This window comes from Dryobates pubescens, chromosome 7 (genome assembly GCF_014839835.1).
Source record: "Dryobates pubescens isolate bDryPub1 chromosome 7, bDryPub1.pri, whole genome shotgun sequence".
NCBI classification, from domain to species: Eukaryota; Metazoa; Chordata; class Aves; order Piciformes; family Picidae; genus Dryobates; species Dryobates pubescens.
This window is the reverse complement of record NC_071618.1, coordinates 9,913,209-9,934,755: the sequence shown is the minus strand read 5'-3', so window position 1 is coordinate 9,934,755 and position 21,547 is coordinate 9,913,209. Positions and strand designations below refer to the sequence as shown.

Below are 21,547 nucleotides of genomic sequence, written 5' to 3'. Positions count from 1 at the left end.
TCATGTTTTTTCCCTTAACAGATAATTTATAGGATTTGTTTATACTAGAATCAGTTATCAGGGACATCCTCCATTAGATCAGGTTTCCCAGAGCCCCACTGAACTTGACCTTGAATATATCCAGGGATGGTGCCTCCGCTATTCCACTTGGGAAATGTGTTCCAGTGCTCCACTACACTCATGGTAATGATCTTGGTTCCTAACATCCAGTCTAAATCTTCTGTAATTTAAAACCATTGCCTCTCATCCTACCACTAAAGGACTTTGTAAACAGTTCCTCTCCAGCCTTCTTGTAGGCCCCCTGTAGGTACTGGAAGGCTGCTATTAGGTCTCCCCAGAATCTTCTCTTCTCCTGGTGAACAACCCCTGCTCCCTCAGACTGTCCTCACAGGAGAGGTTGCAGCCTCTGTTTGTGTGTACCATTAGATATAGTGGACCTGATCCTGCCAGTCCCACCACAACAAGCTGAAATACAAGCTAACAGACCAGCTTGTGGAGAGGTGACCACTGCCACAGGTGGGTCAATGGCCCCGATCCTCAGAACAAGCAACTTTGTTGAGAGGTTCATACATGTTATTCCCTTTCCCACAGCCTACCAATCTTTGGATGCACTATGTACACTCTCACTCTAACAGGTGGCTTTCCACCACCTGTTTTGCCATGCGTTCCAGCAATATGGCATTCCGTTATCGCTATACTCCCATTTGCTCTTACACAGATGTGAAGCTGTGGCAAAGTGTCGTATCATCTACCACCCCCGGGTTCCCACATACAGCATTCCATTACTGCCATCCTCCCATCTGTTCTTACATAGATCAGCAAAACATCTTATTATTTAGCACCCCTGGGTTCCCACAGAGGTGTTCCACTCACCCAGCCATCTTTGTGGCCCTCCTCTGGACCTGCTCCATCATCTCCATGTCCTTCTTGTGTTGAGAGTGCCAGAGCTGGACACAGTACTCCAGGTGAGATCTTACCAGAGCAAAGTGGCAGAATCACCTCTCTTGATCTGCTGGCTGTGCTTCTTTTGATGCAAGCCAGGATGTAATTTGCCTTCTGGGCTGTAACTGCATACTGTTGTCTCACATGCAGCTTCTCATCCACCAAATCTCCTAAGTCCTTTTCTGCAGGGCTGCTTTCTATCACCTCATCCCCCAGCCTGTATTGATAATGAGGATTGCTTAATACTGAAAACTCACCTGTGTGAGTGGTACCAGTGGCCCACCTAAACTGGCACAAAATAACAGAAGAGGTGGATGATAATCCAAGTGCAGTGGATATGCAGGGTGTTCTTCTTTGGTTCCCCTTGTTGTAGAACATCTTGTATTCTTTTTTCCACACGTCTTTATATTGTCACTTGAATTGGACTTTTTCCTAACTTTAATTGTGAGTATTTTGTCTCAGAACAGTTTATTTTTAAATTGTTATTAATTTTAATTTATGTAGGCTAGAGTTGTAATTAAGGTTATAATAGCAAAGTACCAATACAGAAATAGTAGGAACCCAGTAGGAAAGCTAGAAAGCCAAAGGAGGAATAAAATGAGAAAGCTTCATGGAACTTGCCTGAAGCCCATGGTGAGCATATGATTTCAAATTCTCTGTCCATTTTGCTTTCCCTTGGAATACTCTGTCTCTAATGAAATGTTCTTTATGTGTGAAAATAGCCTTCTTTGCCTTATCTGTGTAGTAAGGCCTTCTAGAGAAGTTCTACTGCAGAATATTTTTGTACTTCAGTGGTTTTTGAAATTTATCCACCTTGATAAGGCAGTTGCCAGAGAACAATGTTATTATTGTAATTACAATTTGAAAAAATGTAGTGCTGAAGTAATTGATTTTTAAGAAGAATAGAGGAATCGTTCTCTAATCAGAATTAAACTGTTAAAGCTAAGATCTTGTTGGCAATGGGTACATTAAAAAAAAAATTACTTACCCTCAAAGGAAATGGAATGAATGACATCCAGTACATGGTACCAAATTGCTTTTTTATTGTTATTTATTGCTCCGTATGTTCGAAACAATGATAAGAAGAGTTAAAGCTTTACCTAACCTGGCATTTCTTTTTCAATACTTCCCATCTGTATTTCACTAGGAGCTAACAGAACATTTGGAAATGCTCAGAACTTCTAAGTTCTCTTGAATTCTGACCCCTGAACAACCGCTAGCAACCGCTTTAATCAATAAACTGTGACACTGCTGGACAAAATGTCAGTCACTGTAAAATTAACAGTTGAGCTGAGATTGTCAAATCTTTGCAGCTGTGTGTGGTGGGTTAACGCCCTTTTCTGAAAACAAAAATAAACAAAGCAGGGTGGAGGGCTTGTGGGTACTTTACCCTCCCTGCAGGGCGTTTTCCCCTGGGAAGCTGAGTCTGTTCCACTCCCCCTTCCCTGCCCAGCTAGGGTATAAAAGGACACTGCTGCCCACTGCAGGCTTGAACCCACAATCTCAATGCTCAGAGTCTTATGCTCTACCAACTGAGCCACATGGTCCTCCCCTTTTATACCCTAGCTGGGCAGGGAGTGGGGAGTGGAACAGCAGGATGTTGTAGCTGTTGGCTCTCCTTTTGGCTCCTGCCTCTGCTGGATGAGAGCTACTGCAGCTGCCCTCCTGCTCCTCAGCCACGTGGATGGACCTGATCCTTCTCCCTGCTGCCTCCGCGCCTCCTCAGAGAAAGACTGGTTTTGTATTATTCTTTTTTGTCCCCCTCCCATCCATCCTTGTTCCTTGCCCTTGTGAACCTTTCCTGTTACTGTTATATATATATTGTTTAAAGAAAAATTCTTCACCTGTTTATACCCTAGCTGGGCAGGGAGGGGGGAGTAGAACAGACTCAGCTTCCCAGTGGAATACGCCCTGCAGGGAGGGTAAAGTACCCGCAAGCCCTCCACCCTGCTTTGGTGTTTTTTTTTGAGAAAAGGGCATTAACCCACCACACTGTGTCACTGCAATGTTCAGGAAACAGAAATCTTGAGAATCAATACTCAAGAAGGGACAGAAACTGTCCACTTGGTACACTCTTGCATAGTCCTATTTTATCTGGACCACAGCTGACTTGCAGTGAAAAAAACAACATAGCTTTATTTAAAAAGTGAAAAAAAAAATTGTTAAGTGGGAAGACTCATGGTGAGTATTCCAGTTCCTTTGTTTAAGAAGACATTTGTTTGCTTTATAATAATTGAAAGCAAAGTTACATCAAATATTATTTTACCAACACTTCCCTTTCTTCTGCCCCTCCATTAGTTTCTCCAGTTGTGAGAAAGACTTTGTGAAAAATAACCCTGCCTTCCTAAGCCTGGAAAAGCCTTTTGTTAAAGAATCTCTTTTTGGCAGATGAGGTTGGCCCTAAACAAACAAAATAACAAAATACTGCAATGTGATAATGTTTGTCTTGTTGAGCCCTAAGAATGACACAAATATGTATCTGCCAGATAAAAAGGGCAGTACATGTCAGACAAGCTGTGCATGGTTTCAAATGACGAATTATTTCAGATTTGATTTTCAAACATAAATGAACACTTCCACTCAGTGCCATCATCTGTAACTATGGCTGTATTAAATTTCAATAATGTTTTAACTTCAGAGAGGTTCCTTAACAGCTGAAATAATCAAAGAGTAACTGTTGAAATTATCCCCTAAATAATTTGGAGAAACTACCCCCCAAAATAAATTGCCAGACTAGCTCAGTTTGGGATGGAAGAAAATGAAGCTGTATTTATAAGCAAACCTCAATTTAGCAACAATAAATGCAATGAATATGTACAAAATATACAATATATGTACAATGTATATATATATATTTATATATTTATATTTTTATAATTTATAAACAACACAGAAAATCCTCAGACCCCCCTGGATGAATCCAGGGGACCTGTTCACCTCCTGCCCCACTCCATTCCTCCTTCCCATTACCTCACACAGCAGTCAAAACAGATATACCCTGGCAAGGCCACAGAAGAAAGAGAGAGAGAGAAGCTGCAAGCAGAAGTGACAGAAGAAGAGAGAGAAAGAGCTGTTTATGCCTCTGTTGTATATTCCCATTAGCAATCCAATGAATTATATAGACCTTATTGTTATTTTCCTTTTACATCCAATGGTAATTTATTTTCAGTCTTTGCAGTCAGGATTTAGGCTCATGTTCCCCGTTCAAATTGTAACACTAACCTTGTTGGTAACCTGTGTCATAGTGATAGGTTGCAGCTGTGATTTTGGATTAAATCTGTTGTGCAGGGGCAAAATTATTTCATCATCCTGACATACAGGTGCCAAGGGATTGGCTAGCATGGGTGGGTAGTAAGAGGAGTGGTGCCAGATAGATTTATATCTGTCTGTAAACTCACCAACTTTCTGGATCATACAGGCATAAGATCTGTAATTTGCAATAGTATGAAATGTCTCTAGGTTTGCAAGAGTATGTGTCTCTAGGGCAGGAGTACCATAGGACTAATTCCCTGCTTCACTTTTTTCCAATTAGTACTAAGTGGCAAAGGTACATGGAATTTGGACACTGCCAACACAAAAGCAGAAGGCTAGTATTTCTTCTGACGAACAGAGGCAGTGTGGTACTATTAGCATTTGGATAGTGAAGTTATCCTTAAGAGGGCAGAGATGCATGCAGATTTTAGAGGGTGACATCAAGTATCACTGGACTTTTGAAACTCTTTCAAAATGTCAGATGCTGAAAATCTAAGCAAGACCAAGTGCACTTGTGGAGCGCCTTGTTGGTTCTGTAGAGCTACTAGTTTCATGTTATCTGTGACAGTGACCTTCTTGACTTCATATGAATTTTTTAATTTATTTTTTTCATTCTAAGACCTGATTTAAATATGGCTTTGTGACCTATTATTTAAGGTCTTTACATAACATATATCCAGGTTTCAAATCTTTGCAGTCTTGGACCACAAACCTCCTACTGATACCAGTAGGAGCTTGAAGTCACGGTTCAGATTCCAGCTCATTATAGAAACATGGACAGAATAGATAAAACCAGTTTGACACATTCCATATAGTAATGAGACATCTGTCTTGTCAGTGAAGAGTACAGTTTACTAGACAAACAAATAGGATATTCACCAGAGCTTCCTGTATGTCACATAAGAGTTGAATGAGATTAAATGCTGCAGAGATCCCATCCCTGTTGGAGTATGAAGACCTGTTTATCCTTCCTTTTTCATTTTGTTCTTTTAACTGATTTCTCCTTTGAAGTGAGATTTGAATTGATAAAGAAATGGCCAGATACTATATTTTGCTGCTCTGATTTTCAGAAACTGAAACTATGCAGCTAACATACTGTCCAGCTAGCTTGGCCATTGTACTTCTGAAGAAATTAACTGTTGTAGAAACAGCCCTTTTAAGTTTGATCAAGCAGATAAATGAAGAAGCATCAAGTTACATTTTGTTTGGTTTGCTCGTCTGTAAAGACACAAACTTCCTGTAACTCAAGTAAGAAATTCTCACATGACTTTCTTAATTAGCTTCACTAACTTTGTCCTTTCTGTCTCCTGTGTTTCTTTTCCTTTATTCTCTGTGCTTGAAGTGCACCATTGATTATTCATGTTGCCTTTCACTTTATTTTCGTTGCTCATTTCCCCCTTCAGAAATTCTCATTCTTCAGAATGTTTATTCCACATATGAGCAAGAAATTAAGTGAAACGGGATCACTGAATTCAGAACGTATAGGACTGCAGAAACTGGGGAGGTTGCAAAATCAATCATCTTCTTCTCTTGCTTCCTGTTCCTTTCCTATTTCTTTTCTCTTCTTCCTATGGTATTCTACACTTACTTTCTGACTCTTGTCGTTACCACAGTATTCACCATCTGCAAAGAGAACCAGGCTGCATAAGCAGTCTACTTTGCTGGACAGAAGATAAAGAAGGAGATAAAATATTTGCTATAAATACCTTTAAAATAGATCATAAAGCTTTAGATTTGATTGGCTTAGTTTGTGGTATGAGGCAATACAGCCTGACAGCTCTGTCAGCCAGTTTATCTCCTACATTCTGTTCCTTACTATTTGCCATCCGTAGACCTTCTGGTATTTGAAATAAAAATTTGACTCAGATATTTTAAATCCATTCAAACAGAGCTAGCAGAGACTATAAATAACATACCAAATGTGAAAATAATGATTCCTTCCTCTTTCTTGCCTGTCATCTTGCAGTGGAGAAAGTGGTTCTGGGAAGACTGAAGCCTGCAAACAGATAGTGAAGCACCTCACTTGCAGAGCCAGCTCAAGCAGAAATACCTTTGATACAAAGATAAAACATGTAAGTAGCATTCTGATGACTGAGTAGAACAAAGCAATAATCTGGCCTTTTGGAGAGGCAAAGGCATTTAAACTGTGAGGAAAAAGGTATCTGCTCTGCAGAGGTTCATAATTTTTTTTTTTTCATTATTGAAACTGACCTGGATGGGAACATGATTAAGTTCACATTGATGTATTGAAAGGAATCTGAAAAGTGAAGGTCAGTTTTGTTTCTGTATGTTTTGATGACTTTGGAAAGCAGTGTTTCAGTAAGTACATAAATTTATCTGTGTGGTTGTGATGGTGCTTCTGTAGACAGTTTAAGAAGTGCTGGGGCATCTGAAGTAACTAACAGAAACTAGAAGGTTGTAGTACAGCTGAGAGGACTGAGCAAAGTAATGTGCCCCAGTACTTGTATATTAAATACATTTGTGAAATAGGCAAGGGTTCTCATTATTTGCTCAATCATATTTAATTCCCACAGCAGAACCAAATTCTGCCTGGTGTGTTATCAGGAAATGATGAGAACCTTCCTCACATGTCACATGAATTTGTCTCTTTGCTAGTACATTGTAAATGTAAAGTTTTCCTTCAGCCAAACTCATGTTCCACTGTTACAGCTATAACACTACTATGAAAGTTCATACTGGCATTTTAAACTATACTGAATTCTAGATTGCTAAGTCAGTTTTATTTTTTAAAGTTGCCTTTCCTGATGAAACTTCTCATCAGAGATCTCAGTTCAGAGAGAGATTTACACAGAATGTTTTAGCACAGCCTGCATTGTCGTAGCTCAGTTCTGAGTTTCACACTTAAAACCAAAAAATAATTAAAAAATGCTTAGACTCTTTCATCTGCTCTGGTGATATTCCACCACAGCACTTAGAGTCAGCTCAAAATACTTTATTTTTTCCCAGCTTTTATTTGCCATATGTATGATACCCAACAGAACTCTAGAATCTTTCATTGCATCATTTGTTTGTTGCTTTTTATTGTTGTTATTTTTTAATCATCATTTAAAACACATTTTTTCCAGAATTATGCATGATGAAAGAATAGTGTCAGAAGTATAGCAACACTAACAGATAGCCTACAAATCGGGGTTGCTGGCATGTGGGAAAGGCTGCAGATACACATTTTGTACATCCAGCTGATAGTAAAATTCCTATGGATTTTAGGAGGATGTCAGGAAATTGTGTTGCATTTCTGTTTTTAAAAGATATTTTAAAATCTTGATAACACTGAATACACTACAACTGGAAAAGCTGTAGCTTTACTTTACTTTGTGTACTCATACAATTGCTGTGTTAAAGGGTTTTTCAGAGTGTTATCTGACTCATTGATGATGTTTGTAAACCACCACATTGAACTGAAATTTCACATCACAGTGTTTACAATCCCCTTGATACTTTTTCACTTAAATTTTAAAATCTAGTGTTGCAATAATTCTGTCATACAGGGACAGTGTACTTTTACTTTCTTTTAAACCCAGAAGCCAGATCAACATGTGATATCTTACTACTGTGTTTTTTTAATTGTTATTATTATTTGCTAACTGCACAGATTTGCTTACAGTTTTGAATTATCAAGCCATAGATGTTACTCAATTAGAATTGCAAAATTTAGGTCAGATCCTCCCAAGTCCCTTTCCCCCCTGAACTTTAGATTAAGTATGTGTAGAACAACTAAGTAAATAAATAAAAATCCAGAGTTTGAATACAAATATGACAGCAGTAGAAGTCAGGAGGTGTGGGAAGTAGTATTGTCTCTGCTACAATTTGTCTTCTGACCACAGGAAAACTCCTAGGGACAGCCATTATAATCCAGTGCAAATGAAAAAAGAAATAGTGGTGTGGGAGGGAGTTGATCAGGCCTAATTTTCTCCATCTTAACATTATGTTTGTAGGCTTATTTAACCTACTTTACATCTAGGTGGTAAACTGAATTGCTAGCATGCAGTTGTTATCCTGCTCCCCTGACGTAGTTCAAATCCCCAGCAGGTCCTCTGGCCAGAGTTCAGAGGACAGAATGTGCCAGGGACCATTCACAACAGTATGTCCACCTTACTCTGCAAAAGAAGAGGTGTTTGATGCCTGAATGTGAATCTTACCATGCCACTTACCATTGAGGTTAGAGACTTGCTTCTAGACTTGTTTAGTTTAAGCAGCCATATGTGTCAATGAGTCATAGTCAATACAAGCAGAAGAGCATCATCACACAATGAGAAAAATGAGTTACCTCCTTTGTTACAGAAAGATTCCTTCTAACTTAGATAGGATACCTGACTTCAGACAAGAAAGGTAAATGTAGCAGATCCCACTAGTGGAGAATCAAATGGAGATTCTGGTTTAGTTGCCTTTTAAAGTGTTTTAATGACACTATGGCTTAGATTCATTCCTTCTGCAGTTATGCAGAGAACCATTAAAGTTCATAAAGCTGCATATGTTAAACCAAGTGGTGAATAAGCCCAATGAGGAAAGACATCCTAAGCAGCATATCTAAAGTAGAACCAAAACTAGGCTGGCTAGTTTTCTGCTGCCACCTACTGCACAAATAGCTGGTTTTAATTAGTAATCCTGAAGAGTTTGGTTTTTACAGGGTCTTTGTGATTGGAACCACAAGTAATATGTGCTGCTCCACAGCCCTTTTTCTTTGTTCCCTTCTGCCCCCACCCCCTGCTACCCCCCCCCCCCCCACACACACACACACTTATAGGTTGTCCAGATTCAGCAAAACACTATTAGATCAGAACAGTGTATTTGAGACACAGTGCAATCAATTTCCTAGGATGCAAAAGAGGGAAATGCTGAGGGGAATCTTTCAGCATGGGATGGAAGAAACTAATTTTACACAAAAAAGCTAACTACAGCAAAAACACAGACTGAAGATGGCATATTTAATGTGGTTTTGTTTTTTGCAAATGCTCTTTAATTCTTGTGACCATAAAGATGTAAGATGGAAATGCATTAATGAGAGGTTTTCACTTATATAATGCTGAAGTAATTCTATTTGATATAAATAATGTATGCCATTTCTGGCATTATATAAAGCTTATATATTCTTTTGGTAGGTTATTAATATTGACCACCTGTAAGAGTACAATCATAGCTGCCTTCAAAGATGCCAATATTTTTGCGAAGTCATATGCCAGCTCTGGGCATATGGCTTCAGCTTCTTCTATCCAAAGTACCAATAAGGACACAACTCATATGTGAACCATTGTGATCCCCCTTTTATTTGCAACATTAATTTTTTTGACAGAAGCTTTTGTTTGTTTGTTTGCTTTTCATTTTCTTTAGGGATATCTTAATTTCTGTTTTAAAAAAGAAACTTTCAAGGAATTTGCTAAATTCCAAGCTGAAAAACATTCTTTCTTTTCTTTTCTTTTCCCCCTAGTTATTGATCACAAACCAACCTCACTAATGTTTATTGAGAGATCTTCCTGTTTATTTCTTCTCTTACTACATCCTTACCATTTTCTTGCAGGTAAATTGTATCTTGGAGGCCTTTGGACATGCTAAGACACCTTTGAATTATTTTTCTAGCTGTTTTATAAAATATTTTGAGCTACAGTTTTGTGAGAAGAAAAAAACATTAGTTGCAGGTATGTATCATTTCATCCATTTACTTTTTTCATATCACCCACAGGCTAGTAGATCAGGGATCCTATTATGCCACATGCAGATTTGAGCACCAATGACCTTAAAGTATGTGAAAGAGGCAAGAGACTTTTAGAGAGTGTCAGAGAAGTATGTTCAGTAACATGAATTCATAACTTGTTCAGAGTAGTCTGAATACTGAGAGCCACTTACTTTACAGCCACTAGGTGGAAGCAAAAGACAAGGAAAAAAAATTTACCACCATTGCTTCCTCTTAGCTTTTCCAGGAGACCACATTTCCTTTTCTGCCCAAGATTAGCAAACTGTGACAGCTGCGTAGCACTTTACTGTGAAATAAAAGAACAAAGAGGTTGTTTTAGTTATTTATTTATTTACATTTTTATCAAATACAGTAGTGAGCATTTTATGTATCCCTTGTTGAGGACAGGTAAAAACAAACATACTCTGTAATACTGAAATGATAAGAAATTGATCACATTTTTGAGCTTCTTCTAAAGAAAATACTAATCACGCTAATCTTTATTCTTATAAGAGGTAATATAGTGTGGAATTCTGCTAAGTAAGTAAGTAAGTGGAAGTCTGCTAATCCCCAGCAGGTGTTCATAAGTGAAAAAAAAAACCTTCAATCGGTTTGATTCTGAAAACTCTGGAGGCAGTAAGGGAGAGATTTCATTTCTGGTGTGCAGAGGGTCATCATAAAGTATGCTAAAGTGACAAGGTGTGTGCAGAAATAACTGTACCCAAACAGCTTGCTAGTTGCACTGATCTTACTGTGGTGAGACTCAATTTTATCCAAGCAAATTAGACTATACTGGACAAACATTTCCAAACCTACTCATTTTTTAATCATTTTAAATGTGTTTATAATTTCGGAAGAGTTTCCTAAAAATATTCTTTAGAAATATTTCATAATGGGAATTGCAATTCGTTTGAGAGTTCTCAGTACCCTGTGAAATGTGACAGTTTCTCCAGTGAATATGTAACTGCTTAGAAAATTAATATAACTGCTTTTTCCCCTGGTTTGTTTTACAATAAGTATAGGATATTTGTAAAGAAAAGATAACACTGAATAGGGTGATTTTTAATTTATGAAGTGTTGTGGAAGGAATATAAAGAAAGTGATGTAAACACTAGAATGGACTAAATAGCATCTGAATTTGGCTTGTAAAAATGAATTCCCTAAAACTAATATTATATAAATCATCCATATTGTGTATATATAATTTAAATATATTTAGTTATCACAATTACATTGTGTACACGCTTTTGTTTTGTTGTACACACAGAGAAAACAAACAGATGAAAATGATCCTGATTTTGAAAAGTCAAGCATATGAGCATTAGGATGGGTAGACTTGAAATTGTCTGAGGTAGTCTTGGGTGGCCTTGTGTATACAAATGTAATGCTATTGATTTCCCCCCTCTCCCCAGCTTCATTCAGTACAGAGAATGGACAGTATTTGCTCAGTGGTTCACTACTAAATAGCTTGTTTTCCCTTCATTGATTCATGTGTGGCTTGTGCAATTTTATTCTGCTCTAAAAACAGAATTTGAGTTTTCCTGTGGATTTCCTATGTTGTTCATCACTGTTTTTCACTGTATGAGCATTTCAAAAGCATAAGTGGCTTCATCTTCTAAGTACTTCTGACTTAAGGTTGTGTCATTCATTTCCTCAGATGAGGAATGAAAGCCTCAAGGCCTCGAGGCCATGTGTTCCCACAATTTTGCAGTGCCTTGAGATTGTAGGGACTTGAATTTTCAAGCAGCTTTACCTGGACTTGCCAGTTCAATTCACAACACTTGTCTGTGAATGACATAAATGTGGCATAAGTCAGCCAATCTCTCATGCCAGTTTCCCAGTACTAGTTGGGTGTTTTTGTCACTTTCAAACCATGGGCATAAAATGAGAAAATGTAAGGGTAGTCAAGTCCATTAACAAATACATGTACATTACTTCTCTGCCCTAAATATTAAGGAATTAGATCAATCACTCGTAACACATCTAAGGTAGACAAAAGATATGTAATTTACAGTCAAGAGTGAAAAGCCCCAGTACTGCAGTAAAAGTGTTTTCTATATTTTTTGCAAGTTGCAGTTGTTCACGCTGTTCAATTTGCATTGTAGATGTTGCTTTTTCTAGGCCATTGCTAAACATCACTTCTGAGTGAAATTTTCACAGATATATACCACCATAAATGAGAAATGTTGTCTTTGGCTAGCTATTTGCAAGATTGTAGCAGTTTTTACTGTCTTGCACTGTTTAAACATGAATAAAAAATGCAAATATGCAGAACACCTGGTTCTGCTGAGGCATGACTTTATAACTCATTGAGGCAGAGAGGATTAAATGTATCTGGTTTGTAAATAAAAATCCAAGTGACACTAGGCTGTGTTCATCAAAGGGTTTTTAGGTTGTTAAACTCCTGAACAGACAGATCTTAAAGGTGGAGATCCAGAACAATTTTCTAAGGGGCACTGGGGGACAGGTGTATGTTTTTGTTATAGAGGGAAAGCAAAAGACAGCAATCCATGTATTTTGAGTGGATGTCACTGAAGTTTGTGACAGGGTTTTTTTTAATTCATGATGAAGTTCTTTTATGCTTAGACCCTGGAAATGCCACAACTTCTGTCACATTAGTTTTATTCTTACGTCATACATCAAGAAGAGAAATGATGGCAACGATTTTCACCAAGAGGCTTGTTTCAGTCTTTTTGATAAACTATATCTTTTCCATGAAGTTTTGACAATGAGGAAGGAGCTCTTGAGTGTGGTTCTACTCAAAGCCAATAAAAATGTTCACAGACTCTTGCTCCTGCTGAGGTGTGCTGCAAGGTTGAAAGTTCTTCTGTGATGAGTAGATTTCTGGTCAGGACCTTTCATTGCTTTAGTCCAGTCAAACAAGTGAAGAAGGTATGACCCATATTAAGTCATTGTTCTTTGAAAGCAGATAAGATAAGGCAGTGGAAACTAGTAAAAGTCTTACATCAGAACAAATACAGAATAAACTTCAGGACCGTGATTTCGTTACATTTCTAAGATAAATTCATACCTAACAGAACTCAAAGACTGGTCTTTTGCCAAAGATTAAGAAGAGTAAATAAAGTCTCACAAACATATTCTACTGATTTTCTTGCCTTATTTTTCTCAGGTTTGCTTTTCACAGTCTTCACTTTTTGAAAAGCAAGGCTTGATTTATTTCTTATGTCACTCTGAAATGGAAATATAAAATTTGATTTATAAAAAGAAGCAGAATGCATATTTGCCTCTATGCGTACTACAAACATATTTTATCAAATAAAAATTTCAGACATGAATTTCCTTTTTTTGGTATAAGAAAGACCACAGCCAAAAAAGCTCTCTGATATGTTTTTATACTGTGTTTCAACTCTGAACTTTCAAAGAATGTGCAGATGGAAGAAAGATTTCACTGGCCACATGTTCAATACAAAGTCCTGCTGGTGACTTGATAGATGCTCAGCAGATCAAGTGGTCTGTTAAAGGGAATATGAATTTCCTTGTGCCCATAAGCACAGCTAACATTGCACAAAAATGGCAGACTTTTCTCTGGAACTCTGTTATTTTTCCCTTTTATTTCACACATAGATTACCAAACGTAGCATTTCACTTTGTAGAAAAGTATATTACTATGATAGTTTTCTTTATCAGTTACTTTAGCTCCATTAAGATGAACTGTATTTACCCTTATTAAAGTGGGTGACTTGAAGTACCTTAAAAGGGCTGAATTAATTTGTGTTATCTACATAAGTAGTATTGCCTGTCATTAAAGTTAAATGCGTTAATTAATCAAATAGATGACCTACAGTAATGTTTTCCTTGCTTTTATCAATGAATGTTAAAAACACCTGAGTAATAGTTATAAAAGCCTTAGTGAAGATTATTGCACACAAAAGAAGTGATTAAAGATTAGTAATTGCCTCTTTTCAAACTACTTGAGAATAGGGTTCATTTCACTAAGAAGTAAGTTGCAAGCACAACAAAACACGGAAATTGTTCTTCAGGTTCATATATTCTGTTTTACCCTGTAGGAACAGCAGCCAGGTAATGATTGATTCTGATGAAAGCGTATGTCTGGCTAGTCCTGCCATGACAGGTTAAGATCGCATTGCTTCAATTTGTAGCATGCTGAAAAGTTACTGGAGCCAGAAACATGTTCTGCTACTAATTTAATGATTTCCTGAGCATGCCCTTTTACTTCCAGCACAGTTGGTTTTTTTTCTGTAGTGTAGCTGAGGGCTGTATGGCTAATACACAGTTTCTCATAATACAGGTTCTCTAATAGCAGGAGTTCATTTCTACATTTTGCAAATCATGTCTCCTTGCTTTAACAAGTCACAGAATCACAGAATTGTCAGGGTTGGAAGGGACCTCAAGGATCATCTACTTCCAACCATTCTGCCATGGGCAGGGACACTTTCCACTACATCAGGTTGCCCGAGCCACATCCAGCCTGGCCTTAAAAACATCCAGGGATGGAGCTTCCACCACCTCCCTAGGCAACCTGTTCCAGTGTCTCACCACCCTCATGGTGAAGAACTTCTTCGTAACATCTGATCTAAATCTCTCCTCCTCTAGCTTGGATCCTTTCCACCGAGTCCTATCACTACCAGACACCCTAAAAACTCCCTCACCAGCTTTCTTGTAGGCCCCCTTCAGATCCTGGAAGGCCACAATAAGGTTTCCTCGGAGGCTTTTCTTCTCCAAACTGAATAATCCCAACTCTCTCAGCCTGTCAGTTTGTGGTGGTTTTAGGCTATGCCTTTAAAATTTTGTTACAGGTTTCTATCAGAAAAGTAGAAAAATATAAATAAATCACTATTGGGTATAAAAAAGAAAAACTAAAGATTATTGTAAACAATTTCAGTGGAAAAAATATCTAATATAAAATTGGCTGTACCAAAACTTGCTTCACTTGGGAGAGATTAGCCTGTTTTCAGCTGACCTTGGCTGCTTCATTTTGGTTAAGTCTAACCACTGCTGTCTCTCTGCTCCTTTATCCTTTCAGACAGGGGGTGGGTGGGCAGTGGAACAGCTTCCCTGGTCTCTTTGACCAGGTGGTTTTTCGTGTTATTTGCTAATTGTTAATATCTGTATAACATTGTAAATACTGTATATTTTGTACATATTCATTGCATTCCATTGTAGAGTGTAGTTTTGCTTGTAAATACATCTTCCCTTAGCTTCATAATGAGCTGGTCTGGCAAAGTTAATGTTGTGGGGGGAGGGAATTTCAGCCCACCACACAGTTGTACAAATCTTCTCTCTCAGTCCTACTATGTCTTCCAGGCATGGTTTTGGTTGCCAGCCTGTGACAAGCCATGCTTGTGTTGTTAAATAAAAGGTGGAAGATGCCCCTGGGCAGTGTACCACTGACCTTTCATATTGCTTAACTAGAGTGTATCTGGGATGGTTTGACCTGTGCAGAGTAGCATTTTGTGAGTCTGTGCATAATTATGCAGGACTTAACTGCTGTGACCTTTCTCAAAATAGTATGTTCAAGATTCACCAATTCTGTTTCCCTCCACTCTATGCTATATCCAACAGTATTCTCAAGGGCTGCATTCCCTCATACACACAACTTCAAGTAATTTCAAGTTTGCTGTGCTTAATGTAGTGACATAGACAGAAACTTAAGAGGTCTCCAAAAAATAGACAAATACAGACCGTATAGATATAACCAAGCTAGCTCTAAATGAGCTACCATGGATATTAGCAGCTGCATTGTGGCAGGACATTTTGGGCTCCAGCCCAGCCATTGGGCTAATGCAGCTACGGTGCCTCTGATACATGTTTTCACATGCCGAGATCTAAGCTGCATAGTTTTGCTTAGCATTGAATAGGGTAATACCTTTGAATCCCATAGTGATTCTGAAAATACTCTTTCAACTGTCTGTGTCTTTAGAAGTTTTTAAACTCCCACTCTGCCTTCAAACTTCAGGTCTCTCAGGCATCCAAAGCTGTGCTTCTTCATATGTTTGGGAATGCATCAGTTTTGACTGAACTAAATAGCTATGTGGTATTTTATGCTTAATTTCAGTATGCTTCAAAAGAGTGGAATCAGGTCCCTTCTCACAAGGGGGCCCCTGACCTCTAGCTACAGATTGACAGATTGTATAGACAATTAGGTGTTCCTTTGTTCTCTTTAGCCTGCTGCATTTAGAATGGCATGGTGGTATATACTCAGTGAAGGACTGAAGAGTAATATGCCCAAATAAGTGAATTTCCCTCTGTTTCTTTACATACATCTCTAAAATACCTATAATCTAGTGAAGCAGATGAATGGATCTGTGGATCCAATATTTCTTTTGCTTCTGTGTTTTACCTCTGTCAGAAACTTAGTGGGCCTGAAGTATGATCAGCATTTCTGTATGCAAATATTGGTCAGGTTCATCCTCTTTCACCTTCTTTCCAGATATGCTGATTCATGCGGCTTCTCATTTGGCCAGCTCATCATAGTCCTTTCTATCTATTAAGAGAGAAAAAAAAAAGGAATACAGGGTATACATAGATCTTAGAAGGTTAGACTCATAGAATCATAGAATTGTTTCTGTTACAAAAGACCTTTAAAATCAGAGTCATAGACTCTTCCAAGTCTGATGCTCATGTTCAGCTGGCTGTCAATCAACACCACCAGTTCTTTCTCTACTGGGCACATTTCCAGCTACCCTCCCCCAGGACTGTACTGTTGCATGGGGTTGTTGTGACTGAAGTGCAGGCCCCAGCACTTGGCCTTGTTGAATTTCATAAAATTAGCCTTGGTTCATTAATCCAGCCTGTCCAGCTCCCTCTGCAAAGCCTTCCTACCTTAGAGCAGATCTTGCAAAATATAGCAACTGGTTCCTCTGATAAGTAAAAGAGACTACAAATCAAATCCCTCTCTTTAAAATTCTATGAGTAAATGTAAATATAATGTAAGACAGTAAGGCATTTCTTCCACTAGCTTTAATGAAATTAGGTTTTATATGTGATTCTATGGAAAACCAGGTAGAATGAATGGTAATTTATATTTTTATGCTTACCTCAGACTTTTTTATAAGAAACATTTTTTATTCTTCACTGTTGCAATGGTGAATGGTTTATAAAATGTAAGTTTAGAACAATCAGTATAATGATGAATTTGTTTGTTTCTCAATCAGCTAGGATTTATACATACATGTTGGAGAAGTCTCGTGTCATTGTGCAGCCTCTCAACCAGAGCAATTTTCATGTTTTTTACTTGATGATGGATGGGCTATCTGCTGAAGAAAAATACACCTTGTACCTCAGTAATTTATCTGCACACAGGTAGGAAAACAGTTTTATGTTTAGTATTAATACTTTCGTTATTTTAGCGTCTCTTTGCTGTTGAGGTCTTTCCTCCAAAAGTTAATTTTTGTGTCCTAACTTTTCATTGAGCTCTGAAATTTATTCTGGAGGATCTGTTCATGGGGATTGAATTCCGGAGCACATATACACTCTCTTAAGATCGGAGTACTTTATCTATTCAAATTATTGCCTTAAAAGAGGCAAAGGAAGGAAACTTAGACATTTTCCCATCTTCTGTGGACTAGAGTAAGTCTGTTGTTTCCACACTTCCCTGTCCCTTTGGCTGGTGAAACATTTTGTCTTTGGGACAACTGTTTTATGAAAATAAGAGTTTTCTTATGGACTTTGTCCATTTTTATGAAATATCACGATACGTAACTGATACTTATCTTTTCATTTTGATGTTTAGTTCATATTGTTAAGAAAAACAGAAAGAAAATTTTGACTACTTTGAGGCTAAGAATAGCATCCAACACCTAAAATGAGGTTTTTGTGTTTGTCTTCACATGTCTTAGCTCCCATTTGCAATCAAATGAAATGGAGTCCCTACTCAGGTCTCTATTGAGCTACATGTAGATGTGTGCTTCAGAATGAACTGAACCACATTTGGAGCTTCCAAAACTCTGTTGATAACATCCCTTTTGATAGTAAGAGCTTAAAATATAAAGAGCTTGTGGTGGGTTAACGCCCATCCTGGAAAAAAACAAAACAGGATGGAGGGCTTGCGAGTGCTTTGCCCTCCCTGCAGGGCGTTTTCCCCCTGGAAAACTGAGTCTGTTCCACTCCCCCCTTCCTGTCCAGCTAGGGTATAAAAAGCAGGACATTGCAGCCATTAAGCCTCCTTTTGGCTCCTGTCTCTCCTGGATGAGAGCTACTGCAGCTGCCTTCCTGCTCTTCTGCCACGTGGTTGGGCCTGATCCTTCTCCCTGTTGCCTCCGCACCTCTTCAGAGAGAGAGACTGGTTTTGTATTCTTGGTTTCCCACCCCCCCACATCCATCCTTGTTCCTTGCCCTTGTGAACCTTACCTGTTATTGTGTTTTTTATATATATATATTGTTTAAAGAAAACTCTTTACCTCTCTGCTTCCAGCCTGACTCCAAATTATTGCTAGGTGGATTTGCTCCTTCCCTTTCCTTTTTTTTTTCCCCTCTCTGTTAACAGGGGGGAGCAGGGGAGATTCTCAGCCTTGCCCCCATCTGAGCTCTTAACTCCCAATTAAGGCTCAAACCACTACAGAGCTGTATATAAACACCTACATATTATGTGTCTGAGGCTAAATGAAATCAAGATGTTTAATCTAAGTGGAAGTCTTGGGGTTTTCAGGAAATTTTTGGAGTATCTCAAAATTTATTCATTCAAATTCTTTTGGAATGAAAAAAATATTCCTGATTTAGCTCATTTGCCTGCCTTTCCTCAGTCTTTCCTAAGAAGTACCACTGAAATGAGAGAAGCCCATACAGCTTCCTATTTGGCATTAATGATCTTCTCTTAAATTTGTGAAATTAATAATGAGTATAGTAAGTAACTGTAAAAATACCAATAGTAATTGAAATTATGTAAAATGAGTATTTTGAGTTTTTCACAGACTTTTCCCCTCAACTTTTCTATCTTGCACTCTGGGTAGTATTTGAATGAAGTAGTAGTTCCAGATTAGAGGCCTGTAAGTAGAAAGATATCACAGTAATTTTTGCAAACAAAAATTACTTTATTCTGATTTTTTTCTTAAACACAAGCCTTCAGACTGCTGTTGTTTGGTAATGTTTTAAGGTGTTAGGGCTTCAGCTGCTATAAAGAATATGTAATGCATTAGCACTGAAGAAACCTGAGGCTAAGTTGCTTTACTAAAAACAGCCCACTTCAAAGTGAGAGGGGGAAGAGTTAAATTCTATATTTTAAATCCTTTGAATATTTCAAGACCAAAAGGATTCTGAGTTCCTAATCATTAATTTATTCCTCTTCTAGCAAAAGTTGTTTGGAGTCACTCAGGTTGTTCAGAAAATGAAGTAGTTTGAAATAACTTTGCAAGAAGCTCCAACAAGAAAGAACTTAGCAAAAACCTGAATAATTGGGTTCACATGAACAAAGCCTTATCTGATATCTGATAACTATCCAAATAGAACAAACCAGCATTTCTAAATAGATGCCTGAACATTGCAGTGCCAAAGTCTTAGAAGCAATTTATTGTTGACTATTTGCATAAAGTTGCTTTAATCAATAAAATTTTGCTTGGGCTACATGCAGTAGATTGTATCTTGCATTATTGAGAGTTTGGGCCAAGTATTTCTGACCCTAGCCTCCTGAGTGAGTAGTTCAGTGATTTCTCTTGGTTGATAAACTGGAGTTGAATTTCTATTGCATCGAAGTCATACATGAAGGAGGCTTTGGCTGCTATTATAAATTGGTGATTTCTGGATTAGCCAAATTTTGATGAGATCATATCATTCTGCTAACATCAATATGTGAATTTGTCATGTTTTCTTTAAGCAAGTGTAATCTTGACTCCAATGGTAAAATTAATTAGATAACATCCCTTTTGAAAGCATAGAAGGTGCATGCCCAATTGTGGTTTTTTGGATAATTTTTCTTTGCATGGTTTAATATCATACTTTTATGTAGAGGATTAAACAATTTTAGTAAATAACAAACATTAAAATCACAAGATACCCCTATTGGTTTTTTTGATTGTTTGCTTAAGCCATTGCAATATGAGAAATGAGACATAACACAGATTATTTATTCTCATGCTAAATAAAAGTACGCTAAAGAGTCAGAGTAGTATTGTCAATAGTGATTATTGTTAGACTTGATGATGTAAAAGATAAGAGGTAGTTTGTGTATTAAGCAGTGTATAGTCCTGGATGAAGAGTTAATGTAAGTAACTAAAAGGGGAAATCCCTCCCCTTTGGAGTCAGTGAGAGTTTCAGTAAGGTTAGGGTTTCGCCCCAATGTGTAGAAGGATTTGTTAGGCTGTAATTCTGTGGTGTTTGGTGCCATCCTAAGAGGGAGCTTGAGCTCAAAAACATGAATGTATGTTCTTGCAAGTATGACTACTAGGGCATTGTCCAAAGACAAATAGCTGTCCACTTTTTATTGAAGCTATATATATAACTAGGATCTTAAAGTAGCAAGCTGTTTAAATCTATGTAGAGAGGGTTTCAAATGAATACATCTTCCACCACATCTGTATGTGGATCTTGATGAGTAAAGAGAGAAGCAATTCCTGTAAGGTAGGATAATTTTTCAAGATTAAGCCTGGGAAGCATGTCAGTAACGGAGAGAGAGTCTCAGAAAGGCAAGTTGAGGCATTTTGATTGACAACAGCTACTCCCATGTGTTGGTTACATTCAGAAACTGATTGTTATCAACAGAACTTTGATTGAAATTTCAAAAATTTGTATTAACTTGATGTATTTCAAAAGAATTGTAAAACTTTATCTTGATAATGTGTAATACAGAGAGATTAGAGATTTATGTTATATTCTTAAGTTGCTCTTGATTTTTAAAAATATTTATTTATTTATGGGGTGCAGATACAGTCCATTACAGTAAGCACTGCTTTTCTGGCCTGTGAAGTTTAGGCTTATACTGAGAGCATGTACTAACTTTTCTAGCACATGAAGTTTAGCCTCATAGTTACACTACCTTAGTGATGAATTTTGCACCCAAAGACAGACCAAAGAAGAGAGGTGACAATTATGATTAATCAGCTTTAAATGATCTTCAGCTCTGGTGAAGAAAAGGTATAAAAGGAGAGATCAGAAAGACAAGAAGAATTTTGGAGAAAACCTTCAAGAAGAAAAAAGTGGAAAGACCTCTTTTTATTATTTTGGGCCAATTGCTTTATATTAAAATTGATATAAGAATCTATTTACCTGCTCTAGGGGAACCTGCTATAGCAGGGAAGTTTTACTCTATGATCTCCAGAAGTCCCTTCCAACCCCAATCATTCTGTGATTGTGTGTATTCATGTAATACGTATATGGAAGAAACTCAAACATGCTGTCATTAAAAATCATGTAATTACATTTGTGTATATCTATATTAGAAGTATAGCTTAAGGCTACTTATCTACAGAAAATTATTTTAGAAACCAGGGTGGATTTGGCAGCTGTTCATCTTGATGTCATCATATTCAGTTTAACAAGGTTGCTAATGAGTTGTACTCTTAGAGCCTTTGGTAGTCTAGGCAAGCTGGTACAATGCTCTCAGTATTGCAGGGTGATTCTGAAAAATGTTTCTTTTAGTTCTCCCCTGTGAAGTCAGATCTCTGTCACCCAACATTTGTAGGTTGAAATATACTGCTTCTAAATAAGCCGTATGTGTAAAAGTAAACAACTTCTATCTTGGGAAAATGTTGA

The 21,547-nt window shown here is 37.7% G+C and overlaps 1 protein-coding gene across 1 annotated transcript in view; it reads left to right on the top strand.

The window, feature by feature from the left end:
* The window catches only part of MYO16 (myosin XVI), a 331,490-nt gene that overhangs the window by 158,000 nt on the left and 151,943 nt on the right, over window positions 1-21,547 (top strand). The window contains exons 14-16 of the mRNA XM_054162913.1: window positions 6,161-6,266; window positions 9,731-9,848; window positions 17,020-17,167. Of these exons, the coding sequence (XP_054018888.1) occupies window positions 6,161-6,266; window positions 9,731-9,848; window positions 17,020-17,167 (372 nt within the window). The remainder of the gene's footprint in view (window positions 1-6,160; window positions 6,267-9,730; window positions 9,849-17,019; window positions 17,168-21,547) is intronic.